Here is a 23,328-nt window from a genome sequence, read left to right as displayed (position 1 = left end):
TCAACCATTCAAGGTTATATCGCGACGGGAACATGGTACATGATTAACATAATTTACCAAAAGCTCAGTGTAAACAAGTAAAATGTATGCATTAACAATTTGTAAACAGTTACAAATTGCATTTATATTCATTTATCACAAACAGCTGGATAAAAAAACAAAGCTTTGCTATCAGAAGTCTGCAAGTTTGTCACTTCACAATTACAATAACAGCATTTTCCTCTTCTGTCGTGCAGTAAACATTCCAAATATTACATGGCATTTAGCAAACTTGAATGCAGGCCCTTCACGCAATAACAGAATACTGAAGTCTTACATCTTAAAAAAAAAAAAAAGTAGCTACCAAGGTAATTTGGAACCTCCCTTTTAAGATCATTCTTTCTTTATTTGGTGTTTAACGTCGTTTTCAACCATTCAAGGTTATATCGCGACGGGGAAAGGGGGGAGATGGGATAGAGCCACTTGTCAATTGTTTCTTGTTCACAAAAGCACTAATCAAAAATTTGCTCCAGGGGCTTGCAACGTAGTACAATATATTACCTTACTGGGAGAATGCAAGTTTCCAGTACAAAGGACTTAACATTTCTTACATACTGCTTGACTAAAATCTTAACAAAAATTGACTATATTCTATACAAGAAACACTTAACAAGGATAAAAGGAGAAACAGAATCCGTTAGTCGCCTCTTACGACATGCTGGGGAGCATCGGGTAAATTCTTCCCCCTACCCCGCGGGGGGTGCTATCAGAAGTCTGCAAGTTTGTCACTTCACAATTACAATAACAGCATTTTCCTCTTCTGTCGTGCAGTAAACATTCCAAATATTACATGGCATTGAGCAAACTTGAATGCAGGCCCTTCACGCAATAACAGAATACTGAAGTCTTACATCTTTAAAAAAAAAAAGTAGCTACCAAGGTAATTTGGAACCTCCCTTTTAAGATCAGATTTTGTGAGGTCTTAAAAGGGGTGTTCCACTGTTAACACAAGTATCAGGAGCTGTGAATGCGCCATAACTTGAAAAATCAAATAGATGTCTGTTAGGTTTTTTTTTTACATCACCATACAAGTATGTACAATATGAAAGGCATACTATACACTTTTCAACTTTGCTAACCTCATGTATTTTAAATATTTCAAAGTTTAGGGTGAGTTTCTGGGACTTGTGAGGCACTGACAGACATTAGAAAGTGCCTGCTTGTTTGTTTGTTTGCTTAACGCCCAGCCGACCACGAAGGGCCATATCAGGGCGATGCTGCTTTGACATATAACGTGCGCCACACACAAAACAGAAGTCGCAGCACAGGCTTCATGTCTCACCCAGTCACATTATTCTGACACCGGACCAACCAGTCCTAGCACTAACCCCATAATGCCAGACGCCAGGCGGAGCAGCCACTAGATTGCCAATTTTAAGGTCTTAGGTATGACCCGGCCGGGGTTCGAACCCACGACCTCCCGATCACGGGGCGGACACCTTACCACAAGGCCAACCGTGCCGGTAAAGTGCCTGCATTTTCAGACAGTTAAAAGGTATATATATATATACAATCCATTTGTAAAAGAGAGAGTACAAATAAGAAGCCATAATGATGTTAATAATCAGTGTATTATGTATTTTAACTATTGAGCTAAACAGATTATACAGCACATTAATTTTGAACATTAACTTTAGAATGAAACAACAGATTTTACATGTAGAGTATTTACATATAGGGTTCCTTCTTTTTGCTAGTATGTTTGTAAAAACAAATAAAAAAACACGCTGTCACAGATCAAACATCTCTCCAATGTTCTAAATCTTAGCAGTTGAATTCAGGTTTCCACCTTTTTATATGAACTATGTTTCATTATAATGTATTTATAATTACCAGCTTTGCAGTATGTGTATGTACTATCTAAATATCTTTTTAATGGAACAATTTAGATTTCAGTGATCCAGATTTTCTAAACATAAAAAGACTGTAGCAACACAATATACTCCGAGAATAATAAAAGCCAGAAATGATTCCAGTTATTTCCCTTTAGTTGTCGGTGCAGCCACATGCTATGTGACTTAGCTGACCACTCCCTTTGTGCATTAATTTTGTGTAAGGCATAGTTTGTGAATTACACTTTGATTTAAAATTTGTTTTAACATTTCAACTTCTATGGTAGAAATTATTTTTGGATGATTTATGTTTACAAAAGTGATTTCTTTTGAACATGAAGTATCTTAAAATCTTGTACATGTACATACAGTTTGAAAAATGATTCCAGAAAAAAATGTCAAACAGGAAGAAGAGTGTCACTGCAAAATTATGATCTGATAAATAACTCTACAACAGGCATTAAAGCCATATGTACTCGATGACTATACACGCTAATTGCTTTACCAACAGCTGGAGACATGCTAAATTAAGTTCCCTGCAAGATATTGTGGTCTAGGACCCCTTAAATGTTGAGATATTTGAATTTTTATTTTGATCTAGATCGTCCTATTTATAGATTTGCCAACAGAGGGAACGTTGACGCAAGGGAAATAACTCCGCGTCTTTGTTGACATCCTCACTTTTTCAGAGGCTAGAACAAGCTGTAATGCATGTATATGGTCCGCGCATTGCGACATATCGTCATTATATGGCCTTATGATGCATTTGACATCGATTGTGGGCAAACTACACATCGTAAACACGGGAGCGAGTTAGTAAGCCTTTAACAGTGTTGCTGAACATGTAATCACATTTCTATACAGATTTCATCGAAGAGATAAATAACAAATCTGCATGATTCAGAGATTACAAAAATAATTTCACACAAATATATATGTGGACATAGGTCTCAAAACATACAAACAAAGCTCAACTATAACATAATGATACTACAATGTGTTTTGAAGAAACAAGTATTTGCATTTCAAACGGATTACAGAATACAAAATGTCACACTGCGATTGCATGTATGGTAACAGATAAAGTGTAACACTCAAAAAGTTAAATCTATTCACAAGCTGATTATTTACACAGAATGCTGCCTTTGCTTACATATCAAAACACACATGCTTGCGCACACACGCACACACATACACAAATCTGGTTTAAAAACACGCACCTCTTGTTAAAAACAAACAAACAAGCATGTAATTTAAACAAAGATTCACCAACTAATCTCAATAGCATCTTCTCGTTGAACATGCATTTAAGGCCTGTCAGTTGAAATCATGCAAAATTAAGCACACATGACCTAAGCTTCATTGCAATGGAATCATGCAAAACTAAGCACACATGACCTAAGCTTCATTGCAATGGAATCATGCAAAATTAAGCACACATGACCTAAGCTTCATTGCAATGGAATCATGCAAAACTAAGCACACATGACCTAAGCTTCATTGCAATGGAATCATGCAAAATTAAGCACACATGACCTAAGCTTCATTGCAATGGAATCATGCATTGTCTACTACAGTTAATGAAGACTCCAAATGAATCAATACATTCTAGTAAAGAATCTAAATGAATCCATGAAAATAATGTACAGTGGAACCTTCTTTTTAAGACTTACCCAGGTTTTTCAAGGCCTTGATTTTCAGGACCATTGTTCATGTTATTATTTTTCAGATTTTCTGTTTATACGCTCGTAACATCTGTTATTTTACCCCCATTTTAAGACTCCGTTCCTTTTACAGACCTGATTTTCTCAGATTTTTAGAGGGGGTTCCACTGTATCGAGATGAATCCACAACAGTCAGTGAAACATCTAAATGAATGCATAAAAATAAGCGATGAATCAATAACAGTTTATGACGAATCCAGACGAAAGATGTGATCCAAAAACTGCATGTCATCTAGCCAACATCCTAGTTACTGTTCGTCTCCATATAGGCCAAAGTCTGTGACAAATCCAGACGAAAGATGTGATCCAAAAACTGCATGTCATCTAGCCAACATCCTAGTTACTGTTCGTCTCCATATAGGCCAAAGTCTGTGACAAATCCAGATGCATCCACAAAAGCTTGTGAAAAATTGTGACATTACTATTTCAGTTACAGTCTGTCTGCATAGGCTCTGCTGCCTTCTTCTTCTTCTTCTTTTCAGGATCCTTGCCAGGGTGAACGAGAATAAGCTGACAGACAGCCCTGGACCCAATGTAGAACATATCCTGTCGCGACTGCAGACTCATGGAATCGATGGCTGCCTGAATCTGTTTTTTGCTGTGGGTGTCGGTGTAGCGGAATGGTTCCTCTTTGAAGGACGAAGCTTTGGATTTATTCTGTTCTGAAGCTTGGTCAGGGGTGGGTGGGGAGGCTTGGGGGCGTCCTGCCTGTTCTGCTAAGCCAGAGATGTCTTTCATTTCTACGTCTTCTTCCTCAGGAGCAGGACGCTGGCTTCCTTCTGAGGAGGACCCAGCTTCTTTCATTTCTCCATCAGCAACCCTAACCCTATCCCCCTCTACCTCTTCTTCCACTAAATGCTTCCCATCCCCGGTCATCACCAAATCTTCCCCAGCTTCCATGCTTTCCTTGATGTTGGGATCATGTTTTACGAAGGCAGGGTCAACACTTTCTGGCAGACTTTCTTGGTCATCTGAAAGATCTTCCTCTTCCTTCCCGTCTGCGGTCAAGATGATATCGTCTTTCCCCTCTGCCTGTCGCATCTCAATAAGATCCCTCACGTTCGGCGGCAGTTTATCTTCGTACAAAGGGTTTAACAGGAGGCTTCTGGGAAGCGGCGGGGGCGGCTTGACCTCTGGGATGATGATGATGACGGCACGCTCCAAGCCGTGGACGGAAGTGAGGTCGACGATCAGGATGACATCATCAGGAGGAATAGGAGCATCACCTGAACAGCAGATATTCAAAATTATCAGCTGGGTTGCAGCAAGTAAACAAAGCAAACCGACCAAGTAAAATGTAAAATAGAGGATCTTGATCTTGAAAACTAAAAAAAACACAACAGTAGTTTCCATCTTTATCTTGTTCATGTGTAAACACAGGAAGGGGTATAAAGCACAAGCAGCTCTGCACATAAGTTGACCTAGGTCTAGGAGACCGAAACATCTCCACCATTAACCCACTAGACACATCCGAAATGTATACTAGATGGAAGGCCAGCATTCTGAACACTAGGCTATTGCACCTGTCTATCACTGCGTTTTTGATATTGAAAACTATCCTCAGAACAGACAGAAGCAAACACAATGACTGATGATGGTTCAAAGACTCCAGATCACAAACTCTGCTATTGCTGAATTCCAACGTTTGCAAGAACTGTATACAAGGAGACAACAGTAGTCAGACCCAGTCTATCACAAACAGCCCTTTACAATTGAGAAGTGCCCCATCGAACTGTTGCACAAATAAAACCTAGAGCTATAAATAGCTGAAGGCTGGCAGAAAACTAAGCTGTGAAATGGGGGACTACTGCACCACTGTCACACAAAGATGATTACTTACCATCTTCCCTGGATGTGTTGACAGCAACCTTCAGTTTTTTCTTGGCCATCGCGTGAACAAAACCACCGATGGGAACAGAGAACTGGAAGGCACACTGGGTAGCGACGATCATGATGTCATTGTACTTGAGTGGCAGGTCACCGATGGGCAGAGTTCCTTTGGTCAGCTTCTCGCATTTAGAGCATTTCTCTGGTACTTCTTCATCATAGCAGATCGTCTCACCAGGACAGTCACATTCCTCTTGACCTGAATCATTCAATATGATAGAGAATATCTTACAAGTTTGTTTTCTCTATCCCCCAGGCAGAAATTCAGTGTATGGCTGAAAACCACCATTCAACAGTTAAAATATCATACATTCATGCCAAAAAGTTGAGCAACTCTGAATTTCAATGTAAAATGTAATCTTAAAAATTATTCAAGATTTACTGGACAACTAAAATATATACAGCAGTCCCTCTCATGAACGGACACCCTTGGGCCATAGCAAAACTGTCCGTACATTGCAGGTGTCCGGTCACGGGAGGGGTGACCACACCACCCCCTCCCCCATACACTCACACAGAGACACACAAACAACAGGATTGAGTCTATGCTAATCACTTCTTGTGGCTACTAAACAATAACAATAAACTCCTAATACTTCTTTAAACGTTCTGTAAAAAGGATTTGTATGAAAAGTGTTGAAAAGAAGAGATAAAATAAACGGTAAAAACCCTCAAGGCAGTGAACACACTTACCATGCAGTGACATACGAAAGCAGCCACACAAACACAGCACAGAGGAGCGTGTGCTGCTGATGCCTTTGCAAGAATAAGCTTGAAAACCAGTTTGAATAAATAGCAGCAGATAGAGCTGCATGTCATAATCAAGTAATTTATTTGTTTCTTGTCTGGCTTTATTGACTGCATGCCGATCATGTGGCATGGCAGTGACTTTTCACTCTTCAGTCGGAAATACACTGTACATAACACAGCTCCCACTCTCCCTCACTAATGCCTACCCCAAGCCGTGACAACTGATGCTTGGAAATTGTGTGAAAGAGTACACCTCTCTATTTCTCTCCAATGCTCTTCCTGCTGACATGCGGTGACACCGGACACCCCACAGAGTTTAGCCAGCTAACCCTCCACCCCCCTCCCCCCTTTCTCTCTCTCACTCCCTCCAGCCATGTACTGTTGGGGGCTGTGGCCAGAGAGGCCAGCTGCACTGTTCACTCAGAGCAAAACCAGTTGACTGTGTCGTAACTTTTGACAAAGCAAGACAACTGAAGGGTTCATAGATTAGGCAACCGACTCACTGGTCAAGGCTGAGGGGAAACAAGATCGAGTATCTTGTCAATGAAAGAGGTTACACACAGACACACGATGGGTACACGTGCACTCAAGTTATCAGTGACTGTCATCACACCATTGCGGCTGTGATCTTTGTACCAAGAGCCGGACTGCTCTGTTATCGATTTTGTTGTGGTGAAAATTTGACGATGGTCTGTCCGTACATTGGAGGTATGACCTGCTGTTGGGACCGAAAATGAGTGTCCGCGTCCACGTTTTGCAGGTGTCCGTTTAAGGGGGGGCAAATATAGAAGGAAAACACTCCGTGCCGAGCAAATGTGTCCGTACATGTCAGGTGTCCGCTCACGCCGGGGGCCGTACATTGCAGGGACTGCTGTATATATATACAGGTTGTGAAGGAGTGAATTCAATACTCTTGCTTTCATAGAGGCAAACGTGCTCCTATAATTTCCACGTGTGGCTCAGACACACACCTTCACTTGCGACTGGCCGATAATGTCACGTCGGAAAGTTTGTCTCAATAAAGACAAGAGTGCTCAGTCTTTTACAACCTGAACAAATCTGACAGTCATTTACAAACATCCGTCTATCCAGAGAAATGGCCTTACCGATGCGGAGTTCATTCTGCAGGTAGTCAGCCAGCATGTCCCCACATTCAAAACAAAACCAGATGTCCTCCTTTGGCTTCTTATGGTCGCCATGGGCAATGAGGAACACCGGCAGACCATCTGCTGCGTACTGCACACGGTTCGTGCAACCTCCTTGTTTTGCTGGATGTGACAGGATGGCGTTCTGAACGACAAACAGAACAGGACACACTTTAATTACGGTTTGAGGCAAAGCCAGTCAAACATGAGTGAGTGTGGGAGCATATATAACCCTATACAAATCTGCCATATGATTTCCAAGATTCCCAAGAACATACCGGGAGACAACCGCTGTCAGACCAAATTATCGCAAACAGGACTGGTGTCTCACAGCCCTTGAATATTTTGAGCTATCAACTCGTAAAAAAAATCATAAGAAAGAAATAAAGAAATAAAGAAACAAAAAACAAAGAGAGGACAAATAAATACAAATAATAACAAGACTAGACTAAAACTAGACTATGCGAACAACACATACAGTGTAAGAACTGCTGACCGTTGAAAGTGTAGTACAGCTTTACCTCTTGGAAGCAGCAAACATTCTCCTGATCCAAAGAAGGCTGAACCAGCATGAGAGCTCTCTGCACTGTTGGGGGACATCGGAGGGGTAACGTCAGGTCCCAAAGAACTCCGAACTTGTCTGTGTTCGTTTTTCCGGGTTCTGCTAAATACATAGGACGACCCACTCTTTCAACGGAGGCAGACCAAACGCTAAGGCCCTTGTCAAAATCACCGGACCTGAACTGCTCCTCCTTGTGTGATTTTGCCACCTGAAAATGGACAGCATGTTAAAACTAACGATCCTCATGATGTAACTTACATCTGACAGTCATGATTCCCAGACGCAAAACGCTTTAGATGACAAAGTACATACTCTGCAGTGCTTGGTACAGTGAAAACCTCAATTTTAAAGAGTTGGTTGGATGATTATCATTTTTATATTTAGTCAAGTTTTGACTAAATGTTTTAACATAGAATCGAGACGAGGGTGGTGGTGTATGTGTGTGTATGTATGTGTGTGTAGAGCGATTCAGAGAAAAGTACTGGATCAATCTTCATGAAATTAACATGAGAGTGTGTTGCATATCCCCAGACATTGGTTGAAATTTTGGTTAAGCAGTCTTCGACGAAGTCCGGACTAGGGGATTGAATTTCAGCTCTGCAGCATAAAAATTAATTGATTAGTTTGCTCATTAAAGTTGTCATTAAAATTGAATTTTCACGAACAGATTTAAAAATGATTGCATCGGATTCTTCATCAAATTCTGAATCTAATGATTGGACAGGGTGAACAATCACCAATTATAGAGTAAAGCTATTATCATTGTCCTATTAGTCTTTGTTGCCGATCAGTTTGTGTTTTGTGTCTATTCAATATTCTTTAAACGAAAAGTACTGGTGTGCACCAGCCGTGTTCAGTTGCAGACAATTAACAGTCTCCCTTTGGGTGAAGCAAGTTCCTTTTCTCTTTTGAAGTGGACGGTGCATTTGTCAGAGGCTTGCCGATGAATCATGAGAACTGTCATGCCGCTGCGATTGGAAGGTTTTATTCCCACCGCACCCCCCCCCCCCCCCCCCTCCTTCTTCTTGTTTTCAACCAATGAAACGGGGTATCGTCTTAGAATGTTGTGTTACTAATAGTTACTTCGAGTTTGATTGGATGTTTGTTACTCTAGCTAAAGTTGAATTATGTGTGTACATGTTTGAGTGTAAAAGAGAACTTTGAGAGACACAAGAGAGAGTGGACATGTTTTGTAGTATGCTCCACTAACTGAAGAGATGTAGTCAACTTTGTATTGCGTCTGTAGCTACCGACTTCGGTTGGTAGGCGAAGTGGAGGAGAGAAAGTTACAGTATAGGGAAACACAGGAGTAAAGTTTGCCATGCCAGTAATTTGCTGAAAGTCCAGAGAGAGTCTTTAACACATCAAACAAAACATCAGTTTTCTAAACCTCTACACTAAAAATATATACATATGTCATGTTTACTCTTAAAATGTGATCACAATTAACGAAAATAGGTTACTTAGTACTTACGATTAAAATTTAAGAAATCGATCAAAAATGATTTCATTTTATTCTTTATCTTTTCCTGATTCCAAAAACATATAGATATGATATGTTGTATTCAAAACAAGCTCAAAAAGTTAAAAAGAATACAAAAAAGTGAGCTTTCCTGCTTAGCGCAATACGCTACTGCGCTATTCTGGCTTGTCAATTTCACTTTGTTTTGCACGTGAAAAATTAGCGATTTCCTTCTCGCATGGATTTACGAAGCTGTCTTGTCTTAATAAACAAATGCAGTGCGTTCAGTTTCATTCTTTGAGTTCGACAGGTTGACTAAATGTAGTAATTTCACCTTACGCGACTTGTTTATCTTCTCTTCAGCAGATATTGCTATCTGAGATTGATGCAAGTTTGCTTCGGTCCTTTCTCATTTCAAAGAGACAATTGATAATAATCAATGGTCTATTTTGTCACATGGTTTGTTTGACCTTTTCTTTCCACTGAAAAGCAACTCTCCGCAGCCCATAAAAACCTGACAGATCAATTTTCCCAAAAAATGTATCTACATTATATCAAAACCTGAGTTACGAATTGACTTGGATCTCTAGAAAAAATATAGTGCATAGGTTTTCTTTTCATGGACATAATGTTGATTGGGACATTCATAAACATTACAACAGTGCAGTGAAATTATCAGTTATTCTTTAGGTAAAACCATTTGCCTGAAATACTTAATGTGATCATTGCATACCTGTTCAAAGAATTTGTCAAGTCCTTTGCCGTTCATGCCACTTTCATCCAGCGCCATGCACACTTTGCGGTCATGCGGGGCGGCCACTGGGGGCAAGGTCGGAGGTCGCGGATATCCAACGTAAGGGTGTGACACGGTCGTTTTTGCTCGCAGTCTGAATTTCAACATTCGACGCTCAAAGTAGCCTGCATCTAAAGTCTTCTCCGGCCTGATCAGCATGAACAGACGCAGACGCTGCAAGACTTCCTCATGGTCAGTGGGGTGGTACTGTCTTACCATACGTTTGACCTGAAAAATGGAAAACAAATTAAGGACTTAACCAATTTACCCCCATGGCATGTAAAGTAACTCCCTCACTTTCGAACTTGAAAAAAAAATCATGACAAAGTAACTACAGCAAATTTACCGAAATTGTACATGCTCATTATGTGTCATAGGTATAGCAGACCTGTTTACCCCCCGCATTGAGCGGAGTTTTCTCCGCATTTTATTTTTACTCCGCAACTCCGCAGCTCAAAGTGAGACTCCGCATTTCGAATTCCCTAACTCCGTTTTTAGCCAAGTACCGATCGTTCAGTGCATAAGCCTAATTTGAGTCGGCCCCAAACAAAGGCTCAACTTTTTGCAGCGCGGTCTAACAATAGCTCCAATCAGATCTCTGCCCGCACACTGCGGCTGGCATGTCAGTTTCGAATCAACTGCCAGCGGGCAGCTGGTACGTTGAACGCATTATCGTAGCCTCGTTTTCAAAATCTTTCTCTTTTTCAAAGATGGCGTCTTCAGGAAAGCGCGTTTGCGAGACTGACGACAGTGACGTTGAGGAAATACCAGCAAAACATGTAATGAAAAAAAACAACATGCTTCTGCTGTCCATTCACAGAAATATAAAAAGAACTATCACGACCAATACCCTTGTCTACAAGCGTCAAGAAAGGGAGAATTGTTCGTCCACTGCTCCTTGTGCAAATGGGACTTTTCCTGCCAGCACGGTGGTCTGTTCGACTGCACTCGCCATGTGCAGTCAGCATCCCATAAACAGTTTGCTACTGAAAAGTGCCTATTACAAGTCCCTGTCAACTCAAGCTAGATCTGAAGAAAACTGATGAAAACGTTATCTTCTCATCAAACACTTAACAGCAGTGAACCGTCGCGATATAACCTTCGTGGTTGAAAACGACGTAAAACACGAAATAAAGAAAGAAAGAAAGAACAGCAGTGAATAAAGGTCAGAAAATACTTTTTTTTTATTTCTTACAGTTTGCACAGCAATATATTTACTCCGTGGTTTTATACATATATGTAAACTCCACTTTGAATCCCAAAAACTCCACATTCAGGATGGCCTTGCTCCACTTGCCTCATTTCAGGGTAAAAAACAGGTCTGGTATAGGTATCATCGTGTATAGGGGGCATTTCAGGTATAGTATCTGCATGTAGGAGCTCAAGCAGGTGGTATGGTGGCGCTTTGTAGAAATAACGGTTAAAAAAGCAACATAGGTTAAAGGCACACACAGTTTCCCGTAAATCATCAGTTTCTGGCCACAGACACTGTCAGGCTTTTACACACAGTACAAACACCCTTACGTTTAAACACTCACCGCTTGAGAACATCCTAGATGCCCTCCGTAAAGAGCAAGCATTTTTCAAAGAATTTATTTTTGCGTGGCCTGCCGGATTTACTACAAGACAAATTGGACGCCTCATTTTGACGCTAGACCTAACTTTCAAAATCTAAAAAATGAATTGACAGCTTGTTACACAAACATTCTTAAATCATAAAAGAATTCTTTTTTCATCAAGACAAGATCAGTACAATTTGAAGTTTTGAAAATTATCTCAGATTTTTGAAGGTCTTAAAAGGGGGGTTCCACTGTACAAATGTGTTGTGTGTTTCTCATTCTGATTAAAGTATACCTGCTCCAACAGCACATGCGTCACTGATCGGCTGGGCGGAGAAAGGGAGAGAAGCCAGACGATGTGTCCGTCGTCTAGCCACGTGAGAATTCTCAGCAACAGCACCAGCGTCTTGCCTGTACCGGGAGGGCCCTCCAGGTGCACAAACTCCTCATTTCTCTGGAGTATTTCAATCTGCTCCTGTTTTGATACAAATCGATAGTAATGCTGTAGGTTACAACATCTCTATATTTCATGCTAGCGTCAGAAAAAAGTCTTCCACATTATCAAAGTTTGGACCTCCTGGTGTCAACAATTGTGTAAAAATAGTTGAGCCAACTTATTAATGTCTACTTTGCTATTAAGTCAATGTCTTTCCTTCCTCTATTTATTCCCCACTGCTTCTTCGTCCTACTCTTCCTAGCTCACACCTACACAAACCAAGTAACCTTTCACATTAGTGATGTGGTACATGTCTTAACTGCTTGGCAGCCCATTATGTACAGAGAAACTATTTCTATTTGGAAAACAATTTTCATGTCTGTTCTTGCATAGCTTCGGGAGGAAATATTTATTTCATTTAAATGCATGAAAGTGCAAAACAAATAAATAAGGACTGACAGCTCTCATAATTCATCGTTATCAAATTCAAAGGAATTCACACCCTCTTGACAAAACGCCGAATCCCCCCCGAGATACCCAGTCAGGCTAGCGGCACATTACACAACGACCACCTGGGGGCCCAAGGTACCCATCTACAGCAAGCCTCTGACAAGTGCACCGCCCACTTCAAAAGAGAAAAGGAACTTGCTTCACCCAAAGGGAGACTGTTAATTGTCTGCAACTGAACACGGCTGGTGCAAACCAGTACTTTTAGTTTAAAGAATATTGAATAGACACAAAACACAATTCAGACTGGAACCTACATTTTAAAACCTCCAAAAATGTCAGAAAATCATGTTTTAAAAAGGAGGGAATATTAAAATGGGGATAAATTTACAGAGGTTATGAGCAGAAAATGTAAGAAACTTATAATAATAATAATTAAGTAGATGTGCAACGCCAAGGCACTGCATATCCCAAGCGAAGGAGCCATCATTGAGAGAGAGAGAGAGAGAGAGAGAGAGAGAGAGAGAGAGAGAGAGAGAGAGAGAGAGAGAGAGAGAGAGAGAGAGAGAGAGAGAGGTTCCACACCTAGAAATCTTGTCAGTTGTTGTGGTTGTTGTTGTGGCTGTTGTGTTTGTTGTTGTTGTTGTTTTGTTGTTATTGTTTCATACTTGTTTACTCTATCTCTCTCTCTCTCTCTCTCTCTGTGTTTATGATGATATCTTTCCTCGGAAAATGCAGTGCTTTGGATGGTAAATGCATATATGTTTGGCAGAGAGAGAGAGAGAGAGAGAGAGAGAGAGAGAGAGAGAGAGAGAGAGAGAGAGAGAGAGAGAGAGAGAGAGAGAGAGAGAGATTACAAGCAAATGACGAAGTCTCGTCCAACATCTCGATATCTTCAGTAAGGGACAACGGACCTTTTCACAAATGTTCATAAAAATCGGTTGAGAAATGGAAAATAACGGTTTTTAATGGATTTTTGTTGTTGGTGGTTGTGGTGGTGGTGTCGTTGTAGTTGTAGTTGTTGTTGTTGTTGTTGTTAGTGGTGGTGGTGTTGTTGTTTTGTTGTTGTTGGTGGTGTTGTTGTTGTTGTTGTTGTTGTTGTCGTCATCCATCATATCAACCAACTCACCAGGATTGCAAGTAATTCACGGTGTCTCTTACAACATCTCGTTGTTGGTGGTTGTGGTGGTTGTGGTGGTGGTGTCGTTGTCGTTGTAGTTGTTGTTGTTGTTGTTGTTAGTGGTGGTGGTGGTGGTGTTGTTGTTTTTTTGTTGTTGGTGGTGGAGGTGTTGTTGTTGTTGTTGTTGTTGTTGTTGTTGTCGTTGTCGTTGTCGTCATCCATCATATCAACCAACTCACCAGGATTGCAAGTAATTCAGGGTGTCTCTTACAACATCTCCTGCTACCAGATTTGATGTACACAAAGACTTTAGCTTGGAAATGGAATCCTCAAGTTTGACGTCATGGAAGATGTCATAACATTTTGAATTCAGCTCCTTGTGTTGAAGAGAATGATGTCATGAGTTTGACGTCATGAGTTTTGATTGTCTTCTTGACCTGGGTTTGACCTCCTTCTTTGTTATGACTTAGAAATTGGAAGCGCTTGTAACTGCCGTTGTCGATGTCGGATCAAAACGATTTATGTCTTAAAACCTTCCTGGGATCAATAACATTGCCTGTGCCAATTTTTGTTGTAGTCGAGTCAAAACTGTGAAAGTTTTAGGGGTTCTAACACACACACACACACACACACACACACACACACACACACATCATTTGGTTAAAATCAACTCTAGTGTGGGACCAACCTAGCTTCGCTTGGATAAATGAGCATTTATATAGCGCAACATCATAACTTTACAATTATGCTCTTTGCGCTTGACACATTTAAAATTAAAACACAGTTATACAGTCGAACTCGCTTAAGACGAATCACTGGGGATCGGGAAATAAGTTCGTCTTAACCGAAATTCGCATTAAGAGAATTGATTGATTTTTTTACTGTCACAATTTTAGAAGTAAAATTTAAAAAGTCGTGTAAAAGCATGTACATGCACATTCTGATCAATCTCTGATTTCATGGTGTCCACCAGTTCTGGTGCATGTACTACCCTGGCCAAGTTTCCTCTCAAGACATCAAAGAGACCGCCCCATAGATTAAACTCCCCATAGGTTAAACTCGGTCACTGACCCGGGTGCAGGAAGTGTTTCCTCTCTCATATGAAAGGGGAACCACCTCTCATAGCTAAAACTGGGTCAATGACCCCTGGGAAGAAGGTCAGTGTCTATAAAGAAGGCCACCCAGCCATCACAATGGACCTGCCTTTGACCTCGCCTCACACGCAGATCCTTGTAGCCTTGTGACTTTTAGAGACAAAGCGGTTCTGGGGCGATGAAAACGTGTTTGTTAAAAGAGGGGTTCGTTATGCAAATGATATGATAATTATGTCGATCTCGGGACGAGTTTAAAGATTTGGCCATGAGCGTGAGTAAATTACAGACATTATGCATGCTTGGGAATCCAAAAAGTGCTCGTTATAAGCATAAATTCGTTACAAAGAATTCGTTTCAAGCATTTTTTTTAAGCATGAAGAAAGAGGTATTCAGTTGGGAACTTAAAACTAATACATTATAAGTCAAAATTCGTAACTAGCGTGTTCGTTTTAAGTGGGTTCGACTGTACAAGCATTTACATCTACATTCATAGTCAATAACGCTTAATTAAAAGCATACACCATCAAACATACATTACAAAAAATTCTTCCACTAACTAAGTAATAAAAACATGAATAAAATAGGTAGTGAAAACAAGGAAATACCAGCTGAATACCCTTAATCAAACAGAACATGTTATCAACAATTCTGAAAACAGCCCTTGATGTTTATATACATTATCACATTATCACTAAAACAACAAATACACTACATGTAGCCTACTGATGGACTGAGAAAAACAAAATCAGGGGTTGTATTTCTTGAAGAGGTGTGTTTTAAGTGCTCGTTTGAATGCTTGGGGTGACTGAGAGTGGCGGATGTGAAAGAGGAGAGAATTCCATTGTGTGGGTGCGCAGAAAGTAAAAGTGCGTTGTCCGTATGTTTTGGTTTTGGTGTGTGGAATGGTAAGGATGCGACAGTCAGAAGAGGCACGGAGTTGTCTTGCTGGAGAATAGACGGTGAGGAGTTCAGAGAAGTAAGCAGGAGACGAGCCAGAAAAGAAGTTAAAGCAAAGGGTGGACAGTTTGTAGTCTGAAATTAAGGGAGGGAATCTTAAACTGGTAGGTCAAAAGGGGGGTTCCACCGTATCAAAACAGGAGAACTCTTACCTCTAACAAAACCAGCTCAGAAAAGCGTCTGGCCATGATTCTTGCAGCTCCTGCTTTTGTTTTGGCCTCCTCTGCAACCACCCGCATCTTCACTTTGGGCACCACTTTCTTCGCCTTGCCATTTTTGCTGTTATTATTATGCTTTGGCGGAACAGTTGTGACTTCTAGTTTTACCCTTGGGTACGTCTTCTCTGTGTAGATCTTTACGGTTGTCAGAGGGCCGCAGAATCTACAGGCAGTACAGAATCACAATCAGGTAACAAAACAAAAAAGGGACAAAATTTGTAACCTGTACGATTTCTGCGCTATTACCTGAATGAACACACATGAGAACAAATAAATAGGCATGGAGTAAATTAAGTATATCGCCGCCGCCACACACAAACCCCCTCTTTAACCCACCCCCTCCCTCCCGCCAGACACACACGATTTTAGATGTAGATACAAAATTTACCATGTTCATGATCAAAAGCATAAAATCATGACAACAGACATCTAAAACAGGGGTGAAAACACACAAAAATGTGCACATAGAAAACACAACAAAAAAACGGTTATATGTATAAATGCAATCTCACAATTTTAGGGGCAGAGAGAATGGCTCTTACCGTGCAACGAGTTTTTCATACAGTTCATCAGACATTGTTTCCGATGGTCCCTCAATGTTCCGCAAAGCATCCAGCACCCTGTCTACTTTCTGGTAAAGATCTTTATCCATTTTGTCTTCAGCTGTAACATTTCTTTTCGGCAGATCATCTGAACACAGGGTCATTTTGCTGATCAGATCTGATTGACTATCGCTGTTTAAGATGCCCAATGCTGCCAAGAACTCCTGAAATGCCATCAGCACCAACTTAGTCTCACGTGAAATGTCGTAAGCATGTATGGTGTGGGGGGGGGAGGGGAAGAGAGAGAGAGAGAGAGAGAGAGGGGGGAGAGAGAGGGGAGAGAGATATAGAGGTATAGGGAGGGTCGACAGAGGCAGACAGAGTGAGAGAATGAGAAAGAAAGAGAGAGAGAGCCTCGACAGCGAACGAGAAAGCAAGAAGTGGGTGGCCGAGTGGTAAGTGCACTTGCCTCGGGAGCGAGAGGTTGTGAGTTCGACCCTGGGTCGGGGCGTAAGCAATTTTCTTCCCCCTTTCCTAGCCCAGGTGGTGGGTTCAAGTGCTAGTCTTTCGGATGAGACGAAAAACCGAGGTCCCTTCGTGTACACTACATTGGGGTGTGCACGTTAAAGATCCCACGATTGACAAAAGGGTCTTTCCTGGCAAAATTGTATAGGCATAGATAAAAAATGTCCACCAAATACCCGTGTGACTTGGAATAATAGGCCGTGAAAAGTAAATATTCGCCATAATGGCTTGAGATTTACTGGCCGATGTGAATGCGTGATATATTGTGTAAAAAATTCCATCTCACACGGCAGAAATTATGTAAATCGCTTAGAGAACGTCAAGCGCTATATAAATCTCCCAAATAAAAAAATAAATTTTTAAAAAGAAAGAGATTGAGAAAAAATGAGTGTGTATGTGCACGTGAATCAGTCAATAGACAGCTTACTGTTTTGTCTTTCCAAACTGATTTGTTGAACAGGTGATAATTTACATTACAACTTAATTTAAAAAGAAGCAATGTAGGCAGATTCCACATAGACTCACATGTGCAGGTGCATGCGTTGTAAGTGTCTCATCCAGAAGGTCCCTTGCCGTATTTGCTAGCACCACACCTGAAGCATAAAAGCGGTTGTCATCATTTTCAAGACCATGCAGCTGAGTAACAAAAAAACACTGTTCCCTATGTAACAAATCGAGGCAGTGAATGGGTGTTAGCTTTCAGGTGAAACGTGGATTGTCAAAGTAACAGCTAATTAGGCTGTTTGTTTGATTATTAGTGGAACCATTAGAGAAATGAAAAGGTTGCTGCACTTTAAGTCGCTGCAAACTCGAAGCGACCTCGCTGCAAACTAATCAGTGCGCGGTGGATGGTGTGCAGAGGTCTACAGGGTAACCGCGACCTAAACAAGTATGCGGCTGTGCGTAGCTAGCCGCATACAAGTGTGTCCTGATGAATGCAGCAAGCAAGTACGCGGCTGTATGCAGCTAGTGGCGTACAAATGTGACACATTAATCCAGTGTGTAGTTAGGTTGTGGTAGCCTTGCGGTAGATGGGTTAATTGCTGCAACCTCGCGGCAACCATGTTGCCGCAACCTCACGACAACCCAGTCGCTGCAACCTCGTGACAACCAACCTTGAGTCGCCGCAACCTCACGACAACCCAATGGCTGCAACCTTGCGGCAACCCAGTTGCTGCAACCTCGCTGTTGACCAGTCTACTACAAGGTTGCGGCAAGGTTGCAGCGAGCCTGCGGCAAAAGGTCACAACAAGGCCTTTTTTTCTGTAAGGGTTAGCCACAGGCAAGAGCATTTTTCAAGGTGTTTAGTTAATTTTTCAACTTTTTCTTTATTGTCTGAACTCTTACTTCTTGCATTTTATTCATTTTTACATTTAGTAAAGTTTTGACTAATGTACCAAGTCCAGGGTTGTGTTTGATGCGCCCGAGTGGCGCAGGGAACTCCTCACAGTCTCCAGCAGTGAAGGCGTAGGGATTGTGGGTTCTCGTGTTGAATGCCCGTGCGTGGTTGCAGTTGCTCTCCCTTCTCTAGGTTTAGAGGTATGGGAGGCCCTTCTGCCAGGCGGAGCAGGTCCGGAAACCAGTGTTGGCTCGTCCACATTGGGGAAACTAGAATGAGGGATGGTCGTACTATCTCCGCCTTCCTCAGCACTTTTCCGAGTAGTTGAAATGGTGGGAAGGCGTAGGCCGTGAGGCCTGACCAGTCTACCTCTAGGGCGTTCACCCTCCATGCTTCCGGGTCCGCGAGAACCTGGTTGCGAATAGATCGACAATTTTAGTGGCTTGTCGATCTGTGCCCATAGGCGCTGAAGCGCGTGATGAGTTATTGTCCACTCTGTGTGGAGGACGCTCGAGGATCGGCTGAGTGAGCTTTCCTGGCAGATGTTTTGCCGATAACGTGATCTGGTGCTGGTGGCACCACGTCTGAGGTTGTGTGGTGTGATAGGTGAGCATCCCAGCCTGACAGGGAGGCGTCTGTGAACAGATCCTCCTCTGGGGAAGGGGGAGTGATGAGTAAACTAAATGAGAGATCCAAGTTTGTAGCCACTGCTGAGTGGTCTGCTGTAACCAGCTTTCTATTGGAACCGAAACCTGACAGCCCTGAGAGGAGGGGTTCCATATCGATTTCAGAGCTGCCTGGAATGGCCTCTTGTATCCTCTCCCCAAGGGGACAAGTGCGGCCATGGATTCCATTTGTCCGTGCACTGATGCTAGTACCCTGACGGATGCTTGCTTCTGTGACGCCAAGGATTTCACTAAATTTTGCAGTTTGTCTACTCTCCTCTGTGAGGGGCGGACTGACCACTTTACCATATCGAAGCTCATTCCCAGGTATGTGAAGGTCTGGGATGGCGTAAGTTCTGACTTGGTTTGGTTTATGGAAAAGCCTAATTCGTTTGCTTGATGCAGCACGATCGGGGTGTGGGCACTGCATGACTCTTGATCCTGATGGAGGATCAGCCAGTCGTCAAGATAAGCTCTGAGGCGTACCCTGGCTTGCTGCCTGACTAGGGCGCAAAGTTGGCATACCACCCTGGTGAATATCCAAGGTGCAAGCGATAGGCCGAAGAGAAGAGCCGTGAATTAGAACATCTTCTCTCCCCTCAGCCACTTCCGGTCTGAGGGGTGGATGAGGATGTGGAAGTAGGCGTCTGTCAGGTCGATCGATGTCACCCAGTCTCCTGGCCTGAGTGCATCCCTGACAGACGCGGGTGTCTCCATTGTGAATCTTATTTGTCTCAGGTGCTTGTTCAGGGGAGACAAATCTTGAACTGGGCGCCAGCCCCCCGAAGCTTTCGGGACCATGAAAATTCTCCCATAGAAGCCTGATGAGTTGTGATCTGTGACTTCCTCTACCGCTTCTTTGTGCAGAAGAGAAATGATTTCTGCTTGGATCGTCCAGTTTGTTCGGAAACTTGAACAACGGTGGCGCTCCGGTTAGGGGAGCTTTCCCCTCCTTCCAGAGCAGCCTGAACCCCGAACACACTATACCCACTGTCCACTGACTATTTACTTTCAGTAACCCTGAGTGTGGAAGGGCCCGTGAGGGGCCGCCCGCCACCAAAGGGGTGGGGTTTGTGTGGGCTGATGGTTCGGGGGCGCATCATTGGGGGTGAGGCTTGCGCCCTGACCCCCTAGAGTTGCCAAAAGAAGGCTTCTTTTTGGGGAGGAGGCTGTGGGTTTAAGTGGTTCGTATTGCTTGCTCTGTGGCTTAGGGAAGCCATGTTGAGCGATCTTGGCGATAGCCAAATCCCTAGCGTCTTGAGTTTCCTTGTGGAGAGCGTCGAACGACGGCTGTCCTAGCAAGGAACTCTCAGTGAAAGGGGAAATCTTGAGAGCCTCTAGCGTGGCCTTGTCTTGGATCAAGAGAAAAACGCGGCACTGAGTGTGCATAGAGGCATGCAGAAAGACTCATTTGCTCGGCTGAGACCTTGGCCAATTAAGGTAGCAAGCAGCGTTGTTATGTCCGTTTCGCTCGCGTCGTGTCGGAACACGAACGGCTTGAGTGACGTGGCGATGGAGCGGGAGAGAGACCTGAGGAGTGTTTCCTCTAGAGATGCTAACTCCAAGGCCTATCTCCCCATTTCCTCCAGAGACAAGAGAGACGACTCAGTGTAAGGTGTAGGTCTGTCCTTACTATAGTCGTCCTCTCTGAGCATCGCTAACTCCGGTGTTACCGGGAGCACCGCGTGTGGTAGAGCGTACGTGTCTATAAGATTGTGCGGGCTGGAGTTCAGAGTGAACTTCCGGCCGACAGCCTGCCTGAACTGAGAGTCTTGCTGTGCTGAGGCTAGCCACGGCTTAGCCGAATCTGGTGCCTGACCGTGCGCTGCTAGTAGTGGCACTGTGTCGGTAGGCAAGCTCCCGTGAAGGCAGCTTTTAGCCAGAATCTTAGACATTTCGTAGGCCACTGAGGGAGATTCACGGAACTTGAAAGTTCGTGTTTCTTCTTGTGTTGAGCGGAAATCGCCGACCCCTGAAGGTGGTGGTGCGGTCAATCTTGCCGCTGAGACCACTCCTTCTTCAAAATATCTTCAAGTTACCTCTGCTGCCATTGCTATAGCGTGAGATAACTTCGCTGGTAGCCGGAAATTGGGATCTTCCTCCATAGCGGAAGCCCCGTATTCCGAATCTCCTTCCTGCACGTAAGTGCCTAGCGGAAGCTCGCTGCCGCAATGACTTGCATAGTCATGGGCAGTGTCAACCGGAAGGGTAGGCGTCTGCGAGGTGTGTCCTCTGCTAGCTGCCTCTCTTGTGATTACTTCCTGTCCCCCCCCCCCGCAGAAGTGTGGACCGCTGCGCCGATACCGAGTCCTGAATTGACCAGTTCGGCGTTTGCGTTTTTCCCGTTCTAAGAGCAGGCACCTGCGAGGTGAATCCTCTACAAGCTACCTGTCTTGTGACAACTCCTGCCCGCTGGGCGGAAGTAGGGAATGCTGTGCCGACACTGAGTCCTGACTAGACCAGGCCGGCGTTTGCGTGTCTCCCAGAAGTGGATGCGCGGTGAGAGGATTAACGTCCGTCTTCACCGGAAGCTTGTTCCGCATGTACGTCGGCTGACGTGATGGTGGCTGAAGGGGTTGCCTTTTCCCTCGACAGCGAATGTGCGTCTTCCGCTCCCAACTGGAGGGAGAGCAACTCGGCGCGTGCCGACTGTAGCTATGTTGAAAACATACATCTCATTTGGGCGCTAAAAGAAGCGAACATAGCTGAAAGATCTTCTTTCTCACTAGCTTAAAATGTTAATCTTGACCGGTGCTGTCTTGCTTTCTTGCTTCAACAATGGCATGTCCTGACTTTTAGGGTCCGCTATTTCTACGTCGAACGATTTCTGAGTTGGTGGTTCATAAACGTTCACTATTGTTTTGGAAGTTTTGGCTTTCTTTGCCACTTTCCTAGCTATCTTTTTAGAGCTGGGCTTCTTCTTTCCACTGTCCGCCATAATAGCGTTAGTCTAATGTTTACTTAGACCAACCTGTGGCAAACGAAACTTACAATCAAGAAGAAAATTGGGAACAATCTCACCGAAACTCAGCTTGGGAGCAAAGACGAATGTCGGGTGACCAGGGTGATGTACTGCCAAGAAGGCAGTGGGCTAACAGTAGCCCAAGCGTAGTTGAAAACACGTCCACAGCTAGTCAACGCTGAAGAAGGAATGAGGCAAGATGGCCGCGATATAGCGCATGAGCAATGCATGTAGGAAGGTAGCCTTGGCCTGGCCCTTACCTTTACCCGGTCAAGGCCGTCTTTTTTTTAGGGTTACTTCCCCCTTACCAGGGTGAAGCGTAGTTCAGCGTCCTAGCACTTAAACTGAAGTAAATTGCTATATGTGAGTTGGGATAAGATATGTAATTTAATGTACTTTTGACAGTGATGAATGCTAGTTTTGTCTCCTACAACAATGAAACTGAACTAAAATTTAAAAAATTAGCAGAAATACCTTACCAGTGTTGTCTTCACTATCTCAATTCTGTCCAGAATTGCATGGTCTATGCAAATTGCAATGTGAACCAAAACAAGAGCAATGAAAAAAAAGTCACACTACCTGTAGTTTCCTATAGTTTTATTATTCAGTTCCCTTAAAGGCACACTCCTTCTCGTGAAAACCGTTTGGCTCACCATCTCAGATTTAGCATTGCTTTGACATACAAGACCATTCCTCCACTTAATCACATACCAAAAACAAGAGGCGAAGCCTTCAAGGCTCCCGTAAGAAATCGACAAACAGTAACACAAACTCAATCACTCCGTCACACATACACACACACAGTAAGCATAGACACAGTGCAAGAGTGTGAGACGCTAGATCTAGATCTGTCTGTCTGTAGCCTACTTACGGGGACACGTGACTGCCACTGAGATCGACACTGCCCTTTCGACTGCGCTTCCTCGCGCAGACACTGAAAACACGCTGTGCAGATCAACCTGTAGGAAATCTCCTTTGGTATCTTCTTTATCTATTTTTTCTGGAGCCGCTACGAAACCGAACAATGTGAAATCGTCTTCCCCGAATCGGCGAATGCAGCTCGGTTAGAACTGAGAAGTGAATTTATACCACAATGCTTCACGCGATCTGACCTAACCTTGACCCCTGACCTGGTCTACATACCACACACAACACAAACCAGTCACCTGTTTCCCCCCCCCCCCCCCCCAAAACCCACCAAAATGTTGATCATTGCTTCAATACTTTGAAGCTGTTGCTTGGATAATAACCTGGTAAAATTAGTATTTCG

At 43.2% G+C, this 23,328-nt stretch overlaps 1 protein-coding gene across 2 annotated transcripts in view; it reads right to left on the bottom strand.

Annotated features, from left to right (window-relative positions):
- Positions 1-85: 85 nt before the first annotated feature.
- The window catches only part of LOC138973386 (uncharacterized), a 38,075-nt gene continuing 14,832 nt past the window's right edge, over positions 86-23,328 (bottom strand). The window contains exons 5-14 of one of the 2 annotated variants that reach the window (XR_011458001.1): positions 17,618-17,685; positions 16,568-16,791; positions 15,960-16,188; positions 12,049-12,228; positions 10,135-10,422; positions 7,899-8,147; positions 7,339-7,522; positions 5,436-5,681; positions 3,408-4,821; positions 86-3,223 (exon numbers count right to left, since the gene is read on the bottom strand). Coding sequence is in view for 1 of the 2 variants with exons in the window: in XM_070346100.1 (XP_070202201.1) it covers positions 4,022-4,821; positions 5,436-5,681; positions 7,339-7,522; positions 7,899-8,147; positions 10,135-10,422; positions 12,049-12,228; positions 15,960-16,188; positions 16,568-16,791; positions 17,618-17,685 (2,468 nt within the window). In the remaining variant the exon portion in view is untranslated. Of the gene's footprint in view, positions 4,822-5,435; positions 5,682-7,338; positions 7,523-7,898; positions 8,148-10,134; positions 10,423-12,048; positions 12,229-15,959; positions 16,189-16,567; positions 16,792-17,617; positions 17,686-23,328 lie in introns of both variants that reach the window. The other variant, XM_070346100.1, reaches the window with a different exon arrangement.

This window comes from Littorina saxatilis, linkage group LG8, assembly GCF_037325665.1.
Source record: "Littorina saxatilis isolate snail1 linkage group LG8, US_GU_Lsax_2.0, whole genome shotgun sequence".
Classification (NCBI taxonomy): domain Eukaryota; kingdom Metazoa; phylum Mollusca; class Gastropoda; order Littorinimorpha; family Littorinidae; genus Littorina; species Littorina saxatilis.
The sequence above is the reverse complement of the archived record's forward strand: the minus strand, read 5'-3'. Positions and strand labels throughout refer to the sequence as shown.